Source organism: Ctenopharyngodon idella, chromosome 11 (genome assembly GCF_019924925.1).
Source record: "Ctenopharyngodon idella isolate HZGC_01 chromosome 11, HZGC01, whole genome shotgun sequence".
Taxonomy (NCBI): domain Eukaryota; kingdom Metazoa; phylum Chordata; class Actinopteri; order Cypriniformes; family Xenocyprididae; genus Ctenopharyngodon; species Ctenopharyngodon idella.
This window is the reverse complement of record NC_067230.1, coordinates 10,649,464-10,669,259: the sequence shown is the minus strand read 5'-3', so window position 1 is coordinate 10,669,259 and position 19,796 is coordinate 10,649,464. Positions and strand designations below refer to the sequence as shown.

At 36.8% G+C, this 19,796-nt stretch overlaps 2 protein-coding genes across 3 annotated transcripts; both read left to right on the top strand.

The window, feature by feature from the left end:
• Window positions 1-123: 123 nt before the first annotated feature.
• Window positions 124-2,612, top strand: LOC127522028 (NACHT domain- and WD repeat-containing protein 1-like). Its single transcript, XM_051911556.1, has 3 exons — window positions 124-1,804; window positions 1,959-2,075; window positions 2,218-2,612. Exons 1-3 carry the CDS (start codon window positions 1,721-1,723, stop codon window positions 2,584-2,586), a joined length of 570 nt encoding a protein of 189 aa, XP_051767516.1. The 5' UTR covers window positions 124-1,720; the 3' UTR covers window positions 2,587-2,612.
• A 334-nt stretch (window positions 2,613-2,946) lies between these two features.
• nwd1 (NACHT and WD repeat domain containing 1) lies at window positions 2,947-19,749 on the top strand. Of its 2 annotated transcripts, XM_051911519.1 has the most exons (15): window positions 2,947-4,254; window positions 4,781-4,984; window positions 5,722-5,881; window positions 5,978-6,095; window positions 8,477-8,641; window positions 9,698-9,895; window positions 10,021-10,143; window positions 11,890-12,092; window positions 13,271-13,531; window positions 13,609-13,699; window positions 16,351-16,499; window positions 16,590-16,863; window positions 17,770-18,323; window positions 19,178-19,283; window positions 19,428-19,749. In XM_051911519.1, the coding sequence occupies exons 1-15, from the start codon at window positions 2,948-2,950 to the stop codon at window positions 19,736-19,738; spliced, it is 4,224 nt and encodes a 1,407-aa protein (XP_051767479.1). In that variant the 5' UTR covers window position 2,947; the 3' UTR covers window positions 19,739-19,749. The 2 variants fall into 2 exon arrangements, with proteins under 2 accessions (XP_051767479.1, XP_051767480.1); XM_051911520.1 differs by lacking the exons at window positions 2,947-4,254; window positions 4,781-4,984 and having other exon boundaries at window positions 4,991-5,881.
• Window positions 19,750-19,796: the final 47 nt, after the last annotated feature.

The following is a 19,796-nucleotide window of genomic DNA, read 5'->3' as shown; positions in this document are numbered from 1 at the left end:
GAAAATGCCAAGGAACTGCTTCAGTGCACTCATAACAGAAAATCTGGCTGATGTCACATATGGGATACCAGTTACATGATTCACAACAGGTCACTGGGAAAACATTAACTTAATATTGGATGAATTTCACCCCAAAATCTAAAGAAAGAAAAACAAGAAGTTATATTTTGCTTAAAGAAAATTAAGACACATTAAGCACATTTGTCTCCATAAATATATATATATATCATTCTTTAAAAAATGCCACTGTTAAAATGGCAGCTTAATCATTTTAGATCTTTTTCCACATTTAATGTAATATTGAAACCATAATTCTTGTAAGAAATAAAGTGTTTTTCATGTTAATATATTACATAAATTGCACAATTTTGCCTGGGGCAAAGTAAGTTTTGATCATGATTTAAAGCATCAACCTGACGCCTGATTCCTTGGTGAGCGTAGACTTAGGTTATTCTCTCTCGGGACTGAAGGGTTCTGAGCGCATTAGAGAGGCTAGAAACAAACAACACAGAGTAACAATGAACAGATGCAGAGGTTTAGTTAACGGCGCTATAAAATCACCTGCTCCTGTGGGGGCATTCTCAGTTTATTAAGTTAATGTGAATACTTGTCATTTACAATCATATTATAATTATTTGTAAAGAGGCAAAAATGATTCCAAGGATCTTTGACTCACAATCAGAAATGAAAAGCAACAGTAAATGCATTTATACTCGTCAGGTTAATTAAACGTGTGGCAGCTGCTCCTGGTCTCCAGGGTCTGATCTCTGCTGCAGGCGGTGGGTCGTAAACACTGTGTCTCTCTCGGCCTTCCTGATCTCAGTGGATAAAATGACGGGTACAGAGGAGAACAAACAATTGTGCTGGAGTGCTTCGCAACAGAGCTGTTTTCTTTTCTTTATAGTGGAATACTGTGGAAAACGTATTTTTCATCTAGGGGCTCAATTAATATTCGGCTTTTAGATCTTTCACTTCTCAAACTAAGCAGTGATGCTCAGTAGTTCTGCAGCTCAGTATTCAATGCTGTAGATTTTTTGGGGGGTCACTAAGATTTGAGTGGGTTATGAAGACAGGAGCGCAGGCGACTATATTCTGGATTTATTAAAGTGTGTTGGTCAGGATGGCTGTGGTGGAGATGAGCGAAGCTCTTAGATTGGAGGCATTACAGGGACAGAGCACTGATGCTCTACAACCTGTTTCCAGAATGGTGCGGTTGTTCATCAGCTCCACACACTCAGGTACGGCTTGCACTGCTTGTTTTAGTCCCCTTAACTGTTTTTTGCATGCATATATATGAGTTGTATAGACTTATTGATGAATTAATAAACCTCACATCTTATCCGCACATAATGTTTTTATATATATATATATATATATATATGTGTGTGTGTGTGTGTGTGTGTGTGTGTGGTAATTATATCTAGGCTGCAGTATTTCTACATTTAAGTTTTGTGAGTTAAGGAAAAGTTTGTTTTTGTAGTAATACTGAAATAGAATAATCCTGATCAAGCAAGATTGTATTTTTGAATAATGATGCAAAACCGTACAAATGACTGTTGTACCAGGCAATCGGTATCCTACATAATGCTACTGTTTTTAAAAAAAATCATATTAATAGTGTAATAACTGTGTAATAAGCGAGATGACATACAATATTAAATGGCACAAAATAAACTTCTTCAGGACCTGACATTATTAAACTACATTTTATTTGACAGACATGAAAAATGAGAGAAATGCATTCTGGGAGAAGGCCTATTCTGAGTTGCAGGCCCACTGCCAAAGTTTGGGTCTTGTCTTTGAGGTTTGTGTTGAAAATGTAGTCTTGTTTAATTCTGGTGGGAACGCTTTATTTAGAACTATTTTACATTTTATTTTACTAAACATATCACCTGGTCAAAGAGCATAATATATATTTTTGGTATGTTATTGTGAATTTTCTTTGGTTTTTCTCGCAGTTAGTGGATCTCAGATGCGGAGTGCGTGACCTTATCGCAGCGGATCATTTGACAACGGAACTGTGCATTAAAGAAATTGAAACCTGTCAGAGAATATCAGATGGACCGACTTTTATTGTAAGTGTCATCAGCGACATTATTACATTTCATTCAGTCTTTGCCATTTAACACCTTTAGGTCATCAGGCTTGTTTTAGTTCTCATTTAAAATTCCTAAGTGTAATGCTGTATCTCTGCTTTGCACTATTTATTTTTGTCAGGCTCTGCTCGGTAATCAGTACGGCCATCGCCCCATCCCACACCTTATACCAGAAACGGAGTTCAAGTCGCTGGTATCAAAACTTTCCAAAGATTCAGAGAGTTTAATGCTCCTTAACCAATGGTTCTCCAAAGACAGTAACTCAGTCCCACCCACATATATCCTCCAGCCAATCACAGCTCACTATCCTCATTACAATGACAGGAGTTCCGAGAGCGGACAGTTGCGTGATAATGATGTCATATCCTGGAATCTGACAGAGTCACGACTGCTGCAGGCTCTCCGCACTGCTGCCCAACAGGCTGAGAGAGATGGGGATATAAGTGTTGACCAAAAGCACAAGTTTTTCAAATCTGGTGAGAGATTATGAAACTTTCCATGAATATGGTGCAGAATTAGGCCATTTTTTTGTCATTCCAGACCTGTATGACTGACTGACTTCAGCAGAACAGACACAACAAAATACATTTTTGAATAATGTTTTTATCCAAACAGTCACTGGGTTCCAAAATGACACTGGGTTCCACTGACTTTCATTGTATAAACTTAAAGTAAAGTTTAAAGTGAGTAGTAAAAGATGTTAGATTATAGTTTATCTAACAATTCTTTAAAAAAAAAAAAAAAAAGGAGTGTTATTTCAACTTCTAAATATTAAAAAAATGTGACCCAATACCATATTTATGGAAAGTGTCTTCTAAGTTTATTGAGTCCTGTCCTAGATTTCCTTTTTAATGGTTATCAATGTTCTTTACATATGTTTCATAGTGTTAGAGTATGAAATGGAGCAAGGATTTCTCAAGACTCAAAGGGATGCGTCAGCTGTGCTGTTTATTCGTGAACTGCCTCGACTTAGTAAAAGAGACTGCAAGAAAAACTTCGCAAAGTTTCTTCTGGACGTCACAGCTGATGGCTTGCTTGACACAGAAGCCCGGGAGCTCTTGGCCGACCTGAAGCAACGCATCTGCAACACAGGTCTTCTCCAACCTCTCTGCATGGAGCTCAGCAAAGGAGCTATGGACCCGAGCCGCAAAGAACACAAGGAATACCTGGGAAAACTGTGTGAGCAGGTAACATCTCAAATAAAGGAACTGATCAGTAGGAACGCTCTGCAAACTTCAGGAGGTTGTAGCACAGTAGATCCAAGATGGTCTTGGTTGAAACAGGAGCTCTTCCATCATGCCATGCTGAGCGAGGAGAAGTGTTCTGTGTTTAAAGGGAGGGACAGCATTCTGGGAAAGATCTGCATCACCATATGGGAGTCCACTAATGCTTGCCATGAACCTCTTCTGGTTCATGGACCTTCAGGGGTTGGTAAAACAGCTCTGCTTTGCAAACTGGCACAGGAAATGCGAGGCGTTGTTGATCATCGGGGAGTTGTGGTGCTGAGGCTGCTGGGAACATCTCCACTCAGTTCGGATGTTAACTCTGTTCTCAGAGGTCTATGTCTTCAAGTGTGTGGAGCTTCAGGGTTGAAGTTCCCCCACCCGCATATTGCCAACACGCATGAAGAGCTAGTCCGGTTTTTCCATTCCATGCTGGAAGACGTGTCAAAACAAGGAGACACGCTCCTGCTCATTCTAGACTCAGTGGACCAGCTGTTAGAGGCAGACAAGCCCCATAAACTAGACTGGATACCAAAAGCAATCCCACCTAATGTACATATTGTGCTCTCCACGTCTGATGACTGTGTTGAGAAATGTAAATCTTTGGTTTCAGCAGAACAAAACATCTTTAGAGTGGAACTTCTCACAGACGATCAAGGGAAAGATGTCATTGATGCCTACATGAGCGCAGCTGGACGCAAGCTGACTTCAGAACAGCTTGACACCATCTTACACAGCTTCCAGCAAAGCGGAAGCCCTTTGCATCTGAAACTCATACTAGACATTGCCAAGCAGTGGTCTTCCTGGACCTCCATGTCTAGTGTTAACCTGGGCATCTCTGCACAAGAAGTGATGACACAGTTTGTGCAATCACTTGAGGAAAATCATGGGAAGAAGCTAGTTAGTCATGCTTTGAGCTTCATATTGTTATCAAGGTAAGTCATATTGTGTTATGTTGGTGTAGCAAGAACTTTTTGATGATGTTTCGTTAATTTAGTATAATGTGCTGTCTCTCCTCCAAATTATGTGTAAAAATGCATAAAAAAATGTACAAAAATATGCCAAAGTAGCCTCAGAACCACCTTAAATTCTATAGTTGTCATGACAGGCAGTCATTCTGTGGTTGTGCATGAGAATCAACACTGAGCTTGTCACCATCATGTCATAGATTGTTTCCTGTGTAAATACCAAGGTTGTGCATCATTCAGAATTGAACTGATAACACATTTTAAAAAGATTATTTTATTTCTAGTAATAATAGATTTTTTTTTTATGGTTAACATTTTATTAAGTAGCATCTGTGCCACATTAAGAAGTCTGCACAAATGCACTTGTGGTAAATTTGCCACTTTAGATGAGTCAAATACTAGCCTTCATAATTGGTAGGTCTAACTCTTACATTTCACACTGTAATGGAAGTCTACATTTTTAAATGAAATTATTTGTATACATATTCAACAGATATGGACTATCAGAGGCAGAGTTACAGGATGTCTTGTCATTAGATAATGATGTTCTGGCCGAGATCTATAAGTACTGGCTTCCTCCAAGCCACACACTCCTGCGATTCCCACGCCTTCATTGGTCACGTCTCCGGCATGACCTGAGAGCTCATCTGGTGGAGAGATGGGAGGGGGGTGTTATTCTACTGGGTTTTGCTCACAGGTAAAGGTTTGCTTGGACCTTTCTGTTTGCCACCGACATGTTCAGAATTCAGCACCCTGCTACTAAAATCTGTTTTTTACCTTTAAAATATGCTGACAACCACCATAATAATGCAGGTTGTAAAAGAGGAAGCCACACGAAGAATCATGAAGTTCATCACAAGTAGCTTTTCCACAGGCAGAAGCATGTGCTAGTATATAGAAGGTGCACAGAGTCATTCACGCAAACACAAAACACCATCATGGTAACACACGACACTTGAATAATGCAATAAACATTCATTAAACAACAGAAGATAACAAAAACTATTAAGAAATGATTATTTAAACAAATTACCTTCAAATGTGTAGTGTCACACAGGGAATTATTGGAATGCCAGTATACCTTTTTTTTTTTTTTTTTACTGTAATTTTTTACTTTTAAAAGCAGTACAATTAACAGAATTTTACTGTGAAATTAACAGTCCCCCCCCCCCCCCCCCCCATTTTTACAATATTGTACAGTTAAAATTATGTAATTTTTTTGCAGTGAAGCAGACAGAGAAAATTTAGATATCGAATATGAAACTACTTTTGAATGGGATCTACCAGCAGGGGCTAACTAACCAATGCTAACCAGTCGAAACTTGACCCCTTGACAGTCTCTAGTCTGGAAGTCAACAGCCCTCTAGGAAAAAATCCTAGTGCTCTATATGCCCATTCTGTCAGTGTTCTCATCTTAGCCTTTACTTTTCTTAGGCAGTTCAAAGAGCTGGTAAGGAAGAGATATTTGTCACGCAATGTGAAAGCTGACATGCACGCCATCCTCGCCGAGTATTTCTCAGGACAGTGGAGTCAAGGGCAGCTCAGGCCTATTCTTCTGCCCTCGCTAACCACACTGCTAAATGCTGACAGAAAGGTATTGTTCAAGGTCACAAAATCAGCATTTAGATGTAAGTAACTTATATATTTACAGTTTTTTTTTTTTGGTGGTAAAACATGCTATATTTTTAAGGTACCACCCCAGCCCTTGTGGTTCACTGGAGAAATTGCCAATTTACGGAAGCTTCATGAACTGCCCTATCACCTCGCTCATGCAGGCAAATGGGAGGAGCTACACAAATCAGTGCTTGGTGAGGTTTGGATAGGTTTACACTTTTTTCGATAGTCCAATTTAGACATTCTACTAACTATAAGTAACTTTGCAACTACATGTCATCTATCTCTCATTAGAGTATTGGCAGACTGAAGTAGACTGTTAGGTTAAGGTTAGGTGTTAGGGTTCAAGTTAGTAGAATAAGTTGCCATATAATTGCAAAGTTGCTTATAGCCAGTAGAATGTCTGTTGGGGGACCATCAAAAAAAGTGCTAGCAGATATTAAGCAGACAGTCTATTAATACTCTAATGACTGCTAGTTGACATGTATTTGCAAAGTTACTTCTAGTTAGTCAAATGTCTAAAGTGGACCATCAAAAAAAAGTGTTACCTTGGATAGCAATAGATAGGTTTTTCAAGGTGGTGGAGGAAAACAAATCCTGGTTACCAAAGTGAAACATTCATTCCTGTAGAGTAGATTTGGCTATTTATTTATTTTTCTTTCAAAGAAAACATTACAAAACTTTTTGGCACTTCAAATAAAGCAAAAAAAAAAAAAAAAAAAAAAAAAAAAAAAATCCAGAACCGGCTTTATCATAAAAAAATATTTTAATTGAATATCTAGTTCTACTCATGAAGCTCTAGATGGTGCAGATTGATAGGACATTTTTATGCAATCTGCTAGCATTACTACGTTACAAACTGATTGGCCTCTGCTGATTCTGCAGCCAATGAGCTTGCCTGCTTAACATTTACAGAGTCTGGTTCAGTGTTCGCTCTAAGCTGGTCTTCTGTAACCTTCCACCTCCTCCAGCTCCACCTGTCTAGATCTGCTATAGGATTTACTGTATGTATGTCTGTTCATGCAGAGGCATCATATCTTACATGACCACAGCAACATATCTGTGTTTCTGTTGGCGGTAGCAGCATAGATCTACTCCGCTGAGACCAAATACATGGATATTGTCATATCCATAAACATGCTAAAACTATTCAGAGTAGTCATAATTGAAATAACTTTAAATAAGTCAATCTAAAATAAGATGTGTACATGCAATTCATTGATGAACATGTAGACTTTACTTTGCATAAATAAATAAACATGTAATAAATAGTTAAATAAAAAGTTGAGCCAGATAATGACTTTTTTCCACTAAAAGAAGACAGCATAACACCATTTTGAGTTTTGCTAGGTTGTGTATTATCCAATGGGGCCAGTTGTTCAAATGTAATCTGATCGGATTTCACCTATCGGACTGGATCAAATCTTGAAAATGGGTTGTTCAAAAGGAAAAAAGGATTTTGAAATCAGATTAGATCACAAAATCCAATCTTGATTTTGATCTAGATAAAATTATCAGTTTGTGTTGATCAGAACTTTTTAGTAAGATTGGGATACCTTCCAGTAGAAGGTACTGGACCATCAGAAGATTACCCTTAGAAGATTTTAGGAACAAAAATGTAATAAAACATTCAAAACTGGTAAAAAAAAAAATACAACATTTTTATAATGTAATATACATACACATATTTTTTTATTTTGCTCTTGATTAGTTTAACTGTTGAAGTAGAAGCAGACATTAGGCTACATATTTAGTTTTTCGATAACCTACTGTAAAGTAAAAAAAGCCAAAAAATAATCCCCAAACAGCTGTAAATATCAAACAAAAATCTAATATTTAATTCAAAGTGTTTTTTTACCACTGTTTGCAAACTACATTGGCACATTAATTAGAGATAAAACAGTCAAAAGCAAAATTTCTCGGGTGAACGCTATGTTGATCTTTTCTGAGAGAACACAAAAGCAAACTCCACCCTCGTCTTGAGAGCAGCAGCTCATTTGCATTTAAAGGGACACACACAAAAACTGAGCATTTTTGCTCACCCTCAAAAAGTGACATTTAACATGCTATAAAAATGATCTGTGGGGTATTTTGAACTAAAACTTAACATACACACTCTGGGACATCAGAGACTTATTTTACATCTTATAAAAGAGGCATTGTATGACCCCTTTAAACTTTTTGAACAACTGGCCCCTGTATTATTTTAACAAAAGTGATCATATGGTCTGTTTGAACAGTTATTTTACTTGTAATAAAGTATGCAATTTACTTGTAATAAGATACAGACATGTAGATGATGTGAAATTCCACCGTCTCTTTTCATCTGATCACAGTATTGCTTGTAAACTGTCTAAATTTAGCATCCTTTTCTTAAAAAAAAAAAAAAAAAAAAAAAAAAGCCAAATATATTGTATATTCTCTCAATTTTACCTATAGAAATGAATGTTAACAGTATAGTAACCCTATACTGTGATCCCATCCGCACTACATGACCAACTGTTCTTTGTATTGTGTTTTATGTTTTTGTGAACTTTAAATATATGAAAACATATTTGTGCATTTATTCTCACAGGCAGTCTGGATTGGTTGTGTTGTAAAACTCTGCAGTGTGGCGTGAGCTGTGTTATTCAGGACCTGTCGCTTTGCACTGACCTCACCGACTGTCCTGAGATACAAATGCTGAAAGAGACATTTCTGCTGCTTAAGCCCTCATTAGATTTTAGCGATGGCAATGTGGGTAAGTATGGGGCTTCCGTAGGCTAATAATATTTATTTAATATATGGAAATAAGAATCTATTTGTAACACAATATTAAGCTTGTTTGTTTAAAAACATTAAAATCCACCATGACTCACAATTTAAATTTCTATCTCTAAATTATTTACAGGATTGGGTTTCATGTTTTTTATGAAATTGTAATTGGAGTTTTGTAGCTTTCAGATTACGTTAGCTTAGAGGTCATCTAGAGGAAAGAAAACTACACTTCACAAGCAATTTCATAGGGTCTTTGAAGGTGAAGTGTGTAATTTCTGTGCCATTACTGAACTGTCATTACACCCTTCATCTTAAAATTGAATAAGTCAAAAGTTTATTGGTTGCTTCTGCATGATCAACTTTATTTTGGGGGGAAAAAAAAAATCAAATTGATTTATTTGCTATTTTATTGTTAGTTAACTACATTTAAAAATATCGATTAAACACACAAGTTTAAATATGACTATTCACTTGTCAGTTTTTGGAGCACTCTTAAAGTTCACCAAAAAATGAAAATTCTGTCATCATTTACTCACCCTCAAGTTGTTCCAAACCTGTATGAATTTCTTTCTTCTGCTGAACACAAAAGAAGATAGTTTGAGGAATGTCGGTAACCAAAGAGTTGATGGGCCCCATTAATTTCCATAGTATTTTTTTTTTTTTCCCACACTATGGAAGCTAGTGGGGCCCCATGAACTGTTTGGTTACCCATATTCTTTAAAATATCTTCTTTTGTGTTCAGCTGAAGAAAGAAATTCATACAGGTTTGGAACAACACAAAATGATGACAGAATTTTAATTTTTGGGTGAACTATTCTTTTAAATCCTCTATAAGTATTAATGTGGGAATTTACATTCAAAGACATATTCCCTTTATATAGTCACAAGAAAACCAATCACACCAATTCATCATCCTTCCACGTTCCATTTAAATATTATGGGCAGCTCAAGAAACATTTAAAACATAATTTAAAGCAATGTAAACATTTTGTATTTTTCTTTTAACTTGATCTATTCTTTTATCTCACTCTTTTATAAGATCCCTCACTTTTGGTCACGGAGATCTTTGCCAGGCTGCAGGGCCTTGCTGATCTCTACCCCTCTATGATTGGTCAGCTATGTTCTCAGTGCGTGGACTGGTTTAGTTCCTGTACTGACCCAGTGCTTGTGCCCAAATGCAGCTTCTTTCAGGCCCCTGGGGGCCCACTGAAGAGCACCCTCACGGGGTTCACTAAAGGTGTAAAGGAGCTCAATCTTGCTTTTGTTAAAGTATTTCAAGTAAACAAATCTTTCCAGACATGCTACTGCTAATTGGCTCAATGTGATTTCATAGCATCATGTGTGTTTTCTTGCCTTTTGAAGGGGTAAAGGCTGTCGTGCTATGCTCAAAGAGGGAGCTGCTGGTAGCAGGTTCAGAGGATGGGCTGATCATAGTCTGGAGTCTAAGCCATCTACAGACTCTTCATACTCTTTCTGGACACACAGGTAGGTTTTTAGCAATGTAGAAAACAAGGGTGTAGCAAATCGGGGAATGTGGGAGAAATGCCTCGTCCACTTGATTCCAAGCAAAACCTGAAAGTGAAGAAATCTGGGCTCAACTTTTTTTTACTTGAAGTACCCCCTGAGATATTAAATTAATATTTCTATAATTTAATGACACATAGGTATATTCAAGATTCTATGATGTCAGTTAGTGGTCACACAACAACCATGCATTAGATTAAATATTTAAACTTTTTTTAATTGATTTATTTTGACTTTGTTGCTGGACTTTAAAGTGGACTCAAACCTGTTTAATTGTGATAGTTTACATTACATTCACACTGGTGTTTTAGGAATCATCATAATAATAATAATAATAACAACAATAACAATAACAATTATAATAATAATAATAATAATAATAATAATAATTGTTATTGTTATTGTTGTTATTATTATTATTATTATTATTATTATTATTATTAAAGGATTAGTTCACTTTAAAATGAAAATTACCCAAAGCTTTACTCACCCTCAAGCCATCCTAGGTGTATATGACTTTCTTCTTTCTGATGAACACAGTCATAGTTATATTAATAAATATCCTTGACGCATCTAAGCTTTATAATGGCAGTGAATGGAACTAACAAGTATGAAGCTGAAGAAAGTGCATCCATCCATTAAATGTACTCCACACGGCTCCAGGGGGTTAATAAAGACCTTCTGAATCGAAGCAATGCATTTGTGTAAGAAAAATATCCATATTTAACAAGTAAAATATCTAGCTTCCACCAGACCACCTTCCGTATTCAACTTACGAAAAAAGTGTAACTGAGGTCGCGTCAGTTATGCTTTTTTGAATATGGAAGGCGTAGGATGTAGCATAAGTGCTTTGAACTGCAAGAGGTGTTACACTTTCTTCGTAGGTTTAATACGGAAGGTGGTCTGCCGGAAGCTAGATATTTTACTTTATAACTTATATAATATGGATATTTTTCTTACACAAACGCATCACTTTGCTTCAGAAGGCCTTTATTAAAGGGATAGTTCACCCAAAAATGAAAATTTGATGTTTATCTGCTTACCCCCAGGGCATCCAAGATGTAGGTGACTTTGTTTCTTCAGTAGAACACAAATGATGATTTTTAACTCCAACCGCTGTGGTCTGTCAGTCATATAATGCTTGTCAATGGTAACTCCATTTAAGTCCATCAAAAAACATGCACAGACAAATCCAAATTAAACCCTGCGGCTCGTGACGACACATTGATGTCCTAAGACACAAAACGATCGATTTGTGCGAGAAACCGAACAGTATTTATATCATTTTTCACCTCTAAAACACCACTATGTCCAGCTGCCTTGCATATCCTGTTGGTGAGGTCTGAACGCGCTCTGACAACGGAAGTGATGTCTCGCACTCATTGAAGTATAAGGGCGAGACATCACTTCCATCAACAGAACGTGTTTTTAGACCTCACCAACCGGATGCGCAAGGCAGTTGGACACAGTGGTGTTTTATGGAGTACGTTTATGATGGATGGATGGCTTGAGTAAAGCTTGGGGTAATTTTCATTTTAAAGAGAACTAATCCTTTAACTCCAATTACAAAAATATATAGAACTAGAAACCAATATATTACTGTTGTAAATTACAATTGTACTATAAAAAAAAATGAATTTATAATTTATTTTTAACTACAAGTTACAGTCTTAAATTTTACTCTTTATTTTCTCTTTTTCTGTATAGCGGGGGTGCTGTCCCTGAAGATGGTGGATAAAACCAATAACTGTCTGTCTACTGCACTCGATGGCACACTGAGAAAATGGTGTCTGTTAAGTGGACAACAGCTTTTCTGCATCACTGATGCAGTGTCTGTCCAAACACACACCCCTGCACATGTCCATTTGATTGAAGAAAAGAAGATTATCATAACCAATCCAAGCAGCCTAGTATGAAAAAAATTTATATCCAATCTTTTTTTTTTTTTTTCTTAAAGGAACAGTTTATACTGTAATGAAAATTGTGACCCTGGACCACAAAACGTCATAAGTCGCACGGGTATATTTGTAGCAATAGCCAACAACACATTGTATGGGTCAAAATTATCGATTTTTCTTTTATGCCCAAAATCATTAGGATATTAAGTAAAGATCATGTTCCATGAAGATATTTTGTAAATTTCCTACTGTAAATATATCAATTTGTTTTTGGGATATTCATTGCTAAGGACTTCAGTTGGACAACTTTAAAGGCGATTTTCTCAATATTTAGATTTTTTTGCACCCTCAGATTCCAGATTTACAAATAGTCATATATTGTCATATCCTAACAAACCATACATCAATGGAAAGCTTATTTGTTCAGCTTTCAGATGACGTATAAATCGGAATTTCAAAATATTGACCCTTATGACTGGTTTTGTGGTCCAGGGTCACAATTATGTCATTATTTACTCACCCTCATATCGTACCAATCCTGTATGATGTTCTGTGTAATAGTAATAAAACATTTTGGGAAAGGAGATATTCAAAAGAATCTTTATGCTATGGAGCTCCTAAAAGGGACATGGTGGTGGAAAAAAAAATAGAGACTGGAGGAAAAATAAGTCGTCAATGCTTTTGCGTTCTCTTGCAAATGTTTTGCTTTCCCCCGAGAAACTTTGTGTTTGTTCACAAAACCTTTTGAGCTCTTTGCAATCAAACGCAAAGCTTCTTGGGGGAACGCAAAACATTTGCGAGAGAACGCAAAAGCATTGACAAATAATTTTTCCTCCATCTCATTTTTTTTTTTTTTTCCTTCACCATGTCCCTTTAGGGGCTCCATATCATGCAGATCTAGTCATATGAAATTATTTAAAAACAACAAAGACCAAAGAAAATTAACAGACTTTTTTATTTTATTTTATTCTATTGTGAGAAAATAGTCTCAGGAAACTTTTTTTCCACATTGTAATTTATTTACACCTTGCGTTCTTCTGTAGAAAACATATGTGAAAAGTTTATTTAAAAAATAAAAAAAAATAAATGTAATGTTACATTGTTACATTTTTGGGTTCCTTTAAAAATTTATATAACTATGTAGAATGCTGTTTGTTTATAGTTTCTCCTTCCCATCCTTTCATGTATAGGTTAAAGCTTGGCACTTGGACACTGCTGAGCCTCTGTATGAGGTGACAGCAGGGGTTTGTTCTGTTCTTGGTGTAGTGGGAGATGCCATAGCATGCATATGCAGTGAGGGGGTGCTCTGTTTTTATGACACATCCACTGGCATGCAGAATTCCCAGACCCCCCTACCCTGCTCTGCTGGACACCATAATATCACCTGCTCTCTGACACTCACCAAATACGCCAAGATACTCATTGCTTTTGGGGAAGGCCGTCTACATTCGGTATGTACCCTGTTTCAGTAAAGAGCAAGCAAAATGTAGAATTTCAGCTTTATTAGAAGGTGTTTGTGTGTGTGCAGGTATGGAGCCATGGAATTGAGTCTGTCGTTGATCTTCCTACTCCAGCTTTGTTCCTCAGAACATCTGAGGATGAAAAACTGCTGTTTGCAGGTGCCTTTACACATGTCATTGTCTGGTTATCTTTTCTCATTTATTAATTAGGGTACAATGGGGCTAAAGGCACAACCTTAAGAAAAAATGTGCTTTTCATTGCGCCCATAGTGTATGATTGCAGAACAAATATATATGTTTGTATTGAACCTTGATGGAGCAACAGATTTTGTGTGAAAATTAAATCTTATAAATGTTTGTTTAAAAATCTTTACAATAAGGTTTTATTAGTTAACATTAGTTAACTAACTTAGTTAACATGAATTAAGAATGAAAAATTCTTCTACACCATTTATTAATCTTAATGTAATTTCAACATTTACTCATACATTGTTAAAATCAAAGTTGTTCAGAAGCAGTTTTGATTGAGGCTCACCAGCATGTGACAAATGGCACAAAGTATTTAGTATTTATACAAATACTTGAGCTAAAACAATGTTTTTAAGAATGTCTGAGTTAATACTTGTTCAAAACAATCACTTTAGCAAAGTTTGTACTATTTCCTGTTTATTTTGATAAATAAAAGAATTATTTTTTGTTCAATATATAGATCACAAGATAATTTAACATAGCTTTACAGTAGTAACAACAAATAAGATATTTTATTATTATATGATATATTTTTAAATATGATGGTTTCTTAATAAATATGGTGACTATCTCTAAGGTGGACACCCAACTTAATATATATTTTCCATCTGAATCTAACCATGTCATGTCAACAAAAGAAAAAGTCAGCCAGCTGTTTATCATGTTAATTATTGTGCCCTTCTCCCCAACAGCAGGGGTGCCTTTTACCTCAAATACATATTCTTCCGTTATTGCAAAACTGTTTCTTTAATTACCTTGAAAACTGAAAATCATTAACAAGACCTTTGTCTCAAAATATTTTCAATAATTTTAGCTATTCTCATTTGATACTTAAATCTACAACAAATATTAGATCAAATTAGCACAGAATCAACTTTGCGCTGCTACCTGTGATCACGTCAAGGATCAGCCAAATTTCCATGTTCATCTTGATAAGCAGATGTTTAGGAAAGTGCTGTGGCAAGTTTTTGTGCAATCTAGTGGTTTAGAGAAGGAAAAATCAAATGCACTTATAGCCCGGTTGTACCCTACTCTTGAAGTGTACGTGCACCACTAACATCAAACTGCTTCCGAACACCACCCCCCAATTCCTCTACCATTAGTTACTGTTTGAGCAAGAGTGTTGGGTCGCTTAAACAATGGGTGCTTCTCAATATTCAAATTGATGCTTCCTCATTTCCTAATGATACACAGGTGTATCCTTCCCTCGCATCCTAATGGGGTGGAGCTAAGACACAAGGAAAGGAAGCGAGGAAAGGAAACGAAGATGCACAAATTACAAATGAGAAGCACTCAATAGCTGTGTCCCAACTGAGGGGCTGCGTCCTCCGGAGGTTGCATTTGAAGGCTGCATACGTCATCAAGTCGGTCTCATTTAAGAAAAGTAAGAAAACTTTTTTTTTTTAAATGAGACCGACTCGATGACGTATGCAGCCTTCAAATGAGACCTCCGGAGGACGCAGCCCCTGAATTGGGATACAGCTATTGTTTTGATTGCACCAAGGCCCTGTCCCAAATGGAGGCGGTCTTTATCCAAGTCCACATTTTCATGAAGTAATGCCGACTGTCGGGTAGAAGTCTGCCTCGGAGCTTGCGCATAACGACTCCAAAGGGGGCGCTCATGAGCACCCTTCGGAAACCTAAAATGACAAATGGGACACCCTACAGACTTGTGGACTTAACAGACTTGCGCACACGGTGGCCACTGTACGTCTGCGAGACTGCAGGACAGGGCTTAAAGACCATGTTTACTCTTGTCAGCGAATCATGATATGAATGGCTGAATTGTTCCTAAGATTAAAATACCCCTTCACATTAGGGGTACATTATCCCCTTCTCTCTGTTTATTTTGAGAACTTTCAGAGCTTGACGCTGCACCACATTATGAAAAATTAGTTTATATTTCTCTAATACTTGTCAAGAAAGCTATTGTTCACATGGCAATGGAAAAATAGCTGCCATAGCAAGAAAAAGCACTAGTGCCTATTTGGAAATGTGGTCCCCTTTTATAAGCTTTTTTGGAGTAAAGGAGTGAGTATCCTCCTGATAGTTACTTTTGTAAAAACCCTGTTCAAACGTATGTATCATTTAAATATTTTTAATAACCTTTTTTGTTTTTGTTTCCTTTTTTAAAATTTAATAAACTGAAGTACATTATATATCACTCAGCTATCTAGTTTAGTATGAAGTTTTGATATTTTTGGTATTTAGTCTGGACCAAATTATGGTATTTATCTTCTTATAAACAAAATTGTAATGCTTGTTTGATCATTTTTTGGCAACAGGGTTGAATAGCTGAGTTTGATTATTGTAGAATCAGAGCCCTCTTTGGGTTGCAACCTCCAAAAAATTAATATTACTTTTTTTGGTAATCTAAATTAATTAGAGTTAATTAGTGTAATAAATATAATAAGTTAAAAATGGCTGAGTATCATGATTTTCTGTTAAATAAGATTTTATCTTTTCAGAGAACATAAATTTGTGTCGATAAACCTCTTCGCTTATGTGAAATTCACTTTGTTGATGTACCTTTTTTTTTTTTTTTTTTTTTTCTGTTGAAGGATGTGACAGAACATTGTGCGTGTTCCTTGTGACACTGACTTCAATGCAGAAGGTTCTGAATCTTCACCATGATGCGTCTGTCCTATGTGCCGTCTCAAGCAGTGAAGGTAGCGAAATCATCACAAGTGCCCAGGATCGGATTATACGGGTCAGTTTAATCCCTTTCTTCCCAAACAGGTACGGTTTCATCTCACTGCTATTGTCTTGAATGGAAGTTGATCTTCTTGTACTATTCAAGGTGTGGAGTGTAACCACAGGAGCCCTGCTAGACTGGATCGGTGTGATGGATTCTGCTGTGTCCACTTTGGCTGTACATCAGCGCACTATTATATCTGCCTCTGTTATTGCCAACCAGCTTAAAGTATGGCAGCTGGACTACAACACCAAACACAGGAGCAAGAGTTTCATCCCAGCATACTGCCCGCTAGTGGTCCTGTCGAAAGACGGTGATACTGTATTCTATGTCAAAGAGGGAAATAAAACAGAAGTTTTCACCTGGAGCTGTTCGGAAGGTGAAACATGTAATAAGAGGATATTGGGTTTCATTGTTGTAATTATGTTCAAGATCTTAAAAGTATTAAATTCCAAAAAAGGTTCTCTATACTGTAAACTCTACACATTAGTTGGCAAAACTCAAAAAATTTGAGGTAATCAGCAACATGTTTCATCAACATGTTTTAAGTTAAGAAATTCAACGTTTTAGGAAGCAGAACTGGCAGATTATTATTTTGCACTTAAATTTTAATTGCTCTTAACTTGAAATTTAAGTAAAGTAATTCATTCATTTAACTTAGCTATCTTAACTAGCTGATTCAGTAAATGATAACTTGCTAATAACACAATGCTTTGATAGCATTAGCATAGCATAGCAAATTCTGAATGAGTATAGAACATTTAACACTATCTGTTCTCAAACTAAGCTCACGCTGCACTCATCACCATGATGTTACCTCCCCCCCAAAAAAATAAAAAATAAAAATAACCCAACATAGCGGTAACTCTTCTAAATTAGCTTAGCAAAACATTAAATGCTACTACTCCCACTACTTAAGTGCTACTTCTGCTCCCACTTGCACAAAAACAAACAAACAAACAAAAAAAAAAAACACTTAATTTTAGCATTTACTCTCCCTTTCGAGTGTCATGGCACAGCATGCTGGGAAATAGAAATCCAGTTTCAGTTAAATTTAAGTTTGTCTAAATTAAAAGAAACAAGCTCATAAAATTCAAAACAATGAAACTATTCAGATTACTTAAAATGTGTCCATTTTGTGAACTCAAAAGAAAAAAGTTGTAAATATAAGTTAATTTGACTGAACTAATTTGTTTAACTCAAGTTTACCCTACTCAAACCAATTAATTATTTTGAGCATTAGGGTTTACAGTGTAGTCAAAGTTCACATTCACATGTTTCACAGGTCTACAGACAGACAGTATGGACGTGTCCTCAGAAGTGTGCTGCATGGAATTAGCCCAGCAGAAACATCTACTCTTTTGTGGACTGCGGACTGGTACCATCCTTATTTACCCACTGGACTTTGCCCTAGAAACCCTGTGCCTGCCACCTCCAGAAAGCCTACCGACGGTGCGCAGCATGGCTATCAGCCCACGGGAGGATAGAATGGCCGTGGCATATGAGGATGCGGTCTGTCTGTTTGAGATTACAGCGAGGGACAGTTTCCCCTGTGTGGACGGCCCATTTGAGAGGTACTCCTTGTGCCTACTGCATTCCCCAATCTCCGCCATGGCTCTGTTGTCCGACTGCAGGCTGCTCTATGGGACCTTTGGTGGTGAAGTTGTAATCTATGACTTTAAGAGCGCCACAGCAGCTGAGCTGGATCACCACGGTGCAGCCATAACCTGCATCACCATGAGCAACTGGGACGCACAAGCTTTGATTGGCTCTCAAGACTGTGTCCAGAAGTTGTGGAATCTGAGTCCTGTCTTGTTGAATCACACCATGGAGTACAAGGTGAGGGTTCACCGTTGCTATAATTTATTGAGCTTTTTAAAATTAAGCCAGACCATTTAATTGGCTTATAGTTGGGTCTATTTTTATTCTGATAACAAATATTTTAAATAGTTTATTGTGACCAAGCTGCTAGGCTAACAATGTGATACCTGAATAAGCATTGGAAAATGCGTAATACTGACAAATACAAGGTAAAATAGTCTATTAAATTATAATTACCTGTATTTTGGTCTTTTTTTGGCTCTGCTCACAATTAGCTTTAATAGAGTTTTTTGTTAGCATGTTGCAAGCTAACAGTGTGATACTCGAATAAGCATAAAAATACAAACTACTCACAAATGCTAGGTAAAATAGTATATTTAACTATTTTTCAACTATAATTTGCCTGTGGTTGGGTCTATTTTAGCTCTATTCACTTTTTTTTTTTTTTTTTGGAATTTGTTATTAGCATGTTGCTACGTTAACAAAGTACATACTTCTCACAAATAGTTATTAAAAATATGTCAGGGTTATATTTAAGTCTGTTTAGTTTCATTGTGTTTTGGTTTTGTTTTCCCTGTTCCTGTTTTGCCTGTGTTCCTGGTCATTATTAGTTTCCATAGTTCCTCTCCTGTTCTTAGTTCTATGTATTTAAACCCTTAGTTTCCTCTATTCTTGGTTCTGTAACATTTTGGTTTATGTGGTTGTGTACTATATTACTCTGTGTTATTTCCTGTGTGATCCCTTTTGGATTAGAAATCAAGTCAACAAGAAGTTATTTTTTTAGTGTATCAAGCCTATCATGACATGCTGCCAATAAACAAATGCTGTGTGACATTAAAAGGGCATGTGTTGTTTTTTTTTCCATCCATAAGGGTTTCTATTTTGAAGGTGTCCTTTGTGCTGTCTTCTCGATAAATGATAAATATGTCTTCACTGGATCCCTGGACAAAACCATCAAAGTCTGGGATGTCTCTAGTGGTGAGGGCTGTTCAGTGTTGTACATGACAACTAAATGTTTATGACTAAAAAGTTTGTGGAAGATTCACTTTAATTTAAAATGTATGTCTTAATAATGTCTTTCATGTCTGATTCAGTTTCTTGACTTTGGTCATTTCATTACAGGTTGTTTGCTATACATCCAGTACGTCTACTCTCCAGTCATAAAGATGATGCCACACAAGGACGGGTTTGTAGCCATGTCCCAGCATGGATCTTTCATCAAGGAAGGCTTCCAGTGTCCAGACACTCTCAAACCTGGATACAACCCCCTCCGTAACTTCCAAGCACATTACCGAGTCACCTCTCGGGAGAAAAGCCTGAATGCTCCACACACCATGATCAACGAGCTGCCAGATTATAACCCTGCTCAGTTTAATTTCATTGGCATCGGTTTGATGAAAACCAAATCATCCAACACATGTGTTCTCCTGTAAGTACGTCCTACGTTCTCTTACGACCCAGCACCCCACAAATTTGTACAAAATTAGGCTT